Here is a 2,956-nt window from a genome sequence, read left to right as displayed (position 1 = left end):
TCTCAAAGCTTGAATATAAAGGCCCGCACTTCTGGTATTTCATGCTCTTTGTACCCAAAGTATTTGCATACCAATGTTGTCCATTCAACTCCCATAACAGAAAAAACGCACCAGAAACAACAACTCCACCTAGCAAAACACATGAAAGTATATTCTTTTTTGTGGAAAGACTAGATTGCTCAAGACCAGAGTTTCCTCTAGTATTCAATTCTAGGTTTCTGTTGTTCCTGAGAGATGCTGGAATGCTTCCTGTTAATTCATTGTATGACAGATCCAATTCTCTAAGGATCTTCATCTCTGATAAAGATTCTGGAATTTCTCCAGTCAACCTGTTATTGGAAAGATCCAATATTTCTAGAGTAACCAGGTTGGACAGAGAGCTCGGAATTTCACCTAGCAGAAAATTGTGGCTAAGATTCAAAGCAATCTGCAAGGTGTAAAGATTGCCAATTCCTTGTGGAATTGTTCCATTAAGGTAGTTGCTTCCCAATTGGAGCTCTAACAAAGACATGCTATCCTGTATATTCTAATTCAATGGGATAATTCCTTCTAAATGATTATTTTGTAAGCGGAGATTCTGCAGCTGCTTAAGCTCAAAAATATTTGGGGATACAGATCCTGATAAAAGGTTGTCACTCAAATCCACATATGTCAGGTTTGCCAAATTTGATAGCTTATCTAGAATACTTCCATTGAATTTATTATTTGCCAGTTTCAAATACTGCAACTGTACAAGTTTAGGCAGCACAAAGATCAACGGGCCTTCCAAGCAATTGTCTCCGAGATCAAGTAGCAAGAGCTGAGTACAGCTTGCTAGCTGCTCTGGAATTGAGCCATTTAGAGAGTTGTTATTCATTTCAAGGTATGTCAAATTTGGGGCATTTGAAATTGTAGAAGGGATGGCTCCAGTCAGGTTATTATTTCCCACACGCAACTGAAACAAATTTTTTGAGAAATTCTTAGGGATGCCTCCAGAAAGCAAATTGGAGGTAAGGTCCAGAGTCTTCAGATTGCTCAAAGAAAACACTTTTGAAGGAATAGATCCAGTTAATTGATTGTTGCTGATATAAAGAGACTCTAGGCCTGTGATGGATGATAGCTCATTAGGTATAGTTCCCTTCAGCCTATTCTGATTCATTGCAAAGCGTGACAGCTTGGTGAGGGCCTTCAATGATTTAGGAATACTTCCGGAGAAGTTATTGGAAGAGAGAATTAGAGTTTCCAACTTGGCAAGATTGCTAATATTATCAGGGATCAGGCCGCTAAAATTGTTGCCACTGAGGTCAAGGAAAATCAAATTGCTTAATTTGGTAAGCTCTGGGGGGAAATCCCCACCAAAATGGTTATGGGAGATAACTACTACTTCCAATTTTAGACCCCCAAAAGTCACTACTCCATCAAAGTTATTGTGTCCCACACTGAATTTCTTGAGCTCTGTCAAATTTTTTATCTGCTCCGTAAAACCTCCGCTCAACTTATTGTAAGAGAAATCCAGAGATTGCAATTTCTGAAGAGGGTTAAGGGAAGGAAGGAAACCTGACATGGCATTGGAGCTGAGATTCAGGGAAACCAAACCGGTGCAAGACCCAATATCCTCCTCAGATGGGATTGACAAGAAATTGTTTGAGAGGTCAAGAAGTTGAAGGGCTTGCAGCTTACATACAATCTGCCAAATACTTGCATTCAGCCCGAAATTAGATAAGTGGAGCTCTACAAAATCATCCCCCGTAATTGTACTGCAGTTCACACCAACCCATTGACATGGGTTAGAACTTAAATTGCCACTTTTCCAGACAGATGAATAATCAGAAAGCTTTTTCATTACTTCAACTTGTGTGGAGTTGAGACCGATTGCAACAGTAATACACGAGAGAATGAATAAGAGACTGAGAACGGAAGATAAATTAATGCAAAAATACCTCATAGTGGCGTTGCTCTGAGCTAAAAGCTATTGTCAGAATTCTCCGTGCTGCATGGGTTTTGTTGGTTCAGATTTGGCTTGGTATTTGAAAGACACTGAATGAATAAATGGATGTTGGTGAAGGCGAGAAAATTTTTGGAAGTAGACTGAATTTCGGTCTCTTCGACGAAAAGTAAGAAAAGAAATCTCCGGTAGATTGTGGGGTCGACTCATTAAGAGGTTTAGACTTAAATGTGTGGCTCTGAAGCATCTTGTATGGAAGGTAAGTTTAAGACCTCATTTTTCTCTCCCTCTTAAGTTTTTAGTTTGAACTTCTATTTTAAAAGCCATATGTTGAAGGTCAGAATTAATTAAAAAAAAAAAAATTATTATTAATATATTTTAAAAAAATTATGTAAAATATGTCATGTAATTTAAATCTATATGACATTTAAACTCTTTAAGTGGGTATTAATAGTGGTTAATAGTAAATTGATTGGTAGCAATAAAATTAAATTTTAAATCATGAAAAATATTAATTTTATTGGTATCCAACATGATACACCTACGTCAATATTCAATTTGAAAAAAATCACATCTATGCCAAATAAACTCATATTTGTTATTAATGACTATAAAATGGTCAAGAGAAAATGCACATGAATGCCTCTTATGTCCCCACTTCCTATACTTCTATTAGAGGTCCCATTAAAGTTTGACATTATGGTGATAAAATTTAAGGAGGGTAAATAAACTTTATTGTGTTACATCTCTACAAAAAGATAAATAAATAAAAGGAACTTGAACAACTATAGATCATGCAATCTTTGATAACATAGGTTTTTTATTTATGGATTGGATATTACATTTTGAACTTTCTTTATTTTTTAATAATCTATCTATATTATTTGGCAATGTTTATTTGTGTCTTGAAATTGTTGTTTTTATTTTCTCATCGTTCTAACTTATTTTGTAATAAATGTCTTTATTTCAAACTCTATTTTTGAACTAACATTATATTATTTTCAATAGAATTTTGATATTATATGTTTTCAA

General features: G+C 35.2%; 1 protein-coding gene across 1 annotated transcript; it reads right to left on the bottom strand.

Moving 5' to 3' along the window:
• Positions 1 to 526: 526 nt before the first annotated feature.
• LOC131032796 (LRR receptor-like serine/threonine-protein kinase RGI2) lies at positions 527 to 2,122 on the bottom strand. The gene is made up of 2 exons (XM_057963847.2): positions 1,920 to 2,122; positions 527 to 1,736 (listed from the first exon to the last, which is right to left on the bottom strand). Exons 1-2 carry the CDS (start codon positions 1,922 to 1,924, stop codon positions 527 to 529), a joined length of 1,215 nt encoding a protein of 404 aa, XP_057819830.2. The 5' UTR covers positions 1,925 to 2,122.
• Between the last annotated feature and the right edge of the window lie 834 nt (positions 2,123 to 2,956).

The sequence above is a fragment of the Cryptomeria japonica genome, chromosome 5 (genome assembly GCF_030272615.1).
Source record: "Cryptomeria japonica chromosome 5, Sugi_1.0, whole genome shotgun sequence".
Taxonomy (NCBI): Eukaryota; Viridiplantae; Streptophyta; class Pinopsida; order Cupressales; family Cupressaceae; genus Cryptomeria; species Cryptomeria japonica.
Note: the sequence above shows the minus strand (reverse complement) of the source record. Positions and strands in the feature narration are given on the sequence as shown.